This window comes from Octodon degus, unplaced genomic scaffold (genome assembly GCF_000260255.1).
Source record: "Octodon degus isolate 3935 unplaced genomic scaffold, OctDeg1.0 scaffold00048, whole genome shotgun sequence".
Lineage (NCBI taxonomy): Eukaryota > Metazoa > Chordata > Mammalia > Rodentia > Octodontidae > Octodon > Octodon degus.
The window spans coordinates 9,727,586-9,728,880 of record NW_004524624.1 but is presented as its reverse complement, the minus strand read 5'-3'; the positions used below and the strand labels follow the sequence as shown (position 1 = coordinate 9,728,880).

General features: G+C 44.3%; 1 protein-coding gene across 1 annotated transcript in view; it reads left to right on the top strand.

The window, feature by feature from the left end:
* Nucleotides 1-1,295, top strand: part of LOC111817069 (putative neuroblastoma breakpoint family member 5) — an 11,565-nt gene that overhangs the window by 4,092 nt on the left and 6,178 nt on the right. Inside the window, exon 3 of the mRNA XM_023716391.1 lies at nucleotides 251-465. Within this exon, the coding sequence (XP_023572159.1) occupies nucleotides 251-465 (215 nt within the window). The remainder of the gene's footprint in view (nucleotides 1-250; nucleotides 466-1,295) is intronic.

Genomic DNA, 1,295 nt, shown 5'->3' with positions numbered 1-1,295 from the left:
TTTTTTTTCTTTTTTCAGAACCAGGGATTGAACTCAGACCCTGGCACTTGCCAGGGAAGTGCTTATTCTACTGAGCCATCTCCCTGCCCCCGCTTTGTTCTATCTTATTTTCATCTGCCTCAGGCAGGTTACCAAACATATGCCTCAATTCTGCCTCAAGGGCTTCTCAGAAATGCCACACAAAATCTCTGTCCATGGCCATTTAATTTTGCAACTCTTGTGTTTATCTCTTCACTGTATTCCGCTTTAGGGAAGCCAGGACCCTGATTCAAGATCAGAAGAGGAAACTGTTCCTGTTAAGACAGAAGTTACGGCATGGGAGAGAAGTGTTCTTTCGTCTTAGTGACCTTCTCAGTGACCTTCTCACATTGGATGACGCTGAATGTGACCAGGAGCAGGGCCTCCAAGACGAGCTTATTGAGGCATGCAGACTGGTCGAGCGCTTTTTTTACAAGCTCAGTCCTGGTGAGTTGACCCCAGGCTCTAATTTTACTGGGTTGCCCCAAGGCCCCCATCTCTTGGGACTCGACACTCAGAGTAACTTTCTGAAAGTAGTTTGGATGTCATATTTAGAGGCAAAATCACAGCTACCTGAGTGGGACCCTCAGAGACAGATTCAGAAGGTGGAGGTCTTAGAGGTCCAACTGTGTCCTTTGCCCCTGTGGGTAAGGTGGCAGCTCCATCTGGTGTAAAAGCAGAGAAGTCAGAGGTGGCGGGAGGAAGTTTCTTAGAAAACTGCCTCGACTAAGAAGAAAATTTTCCCCACTCTTCAGTTAAATGCTTTGTTACTGTGAATAATTAGCCTTTTTTTTTTTCTGAATTTGTATCTCTATGGCCTATAATAAATGTACAATACAGTATGTGTACCTGTCCTGTGTGGGAATGGCATAGTTATGAAAGCACACAGTGGTTGTTCTGGTGCTTGATGCAGTAGCAGTGCAGCAGACGTCTCCACCCCACCCTCAGCCAGTATGCTTCAGTCTGTTTGTCGCCTAGATAATAGTTCCGGTTATAGTTCCTGTTACTTTTGTTTCTTAGAAATGGCTGGTCACTGTGATGTGTAGCTGGTCACTGTGATGCATATTATGAGAACCAACCCCAACTGACAAGCCCACCTGCCTCTGGATTTTCTACTTGCTTATCCTATATAAGCTCTAGACCAGCAGAGATCAGGGCGTGATGTTCTGGAAATGATCTCAATCAGTGCATGTCGACATAAATAAATCTGCCTCCAAATCCTGGAGGAGTCATTTTGGTGTTTCTGCTTTTTTTTTTTTTTTTAAATTTTATTTATT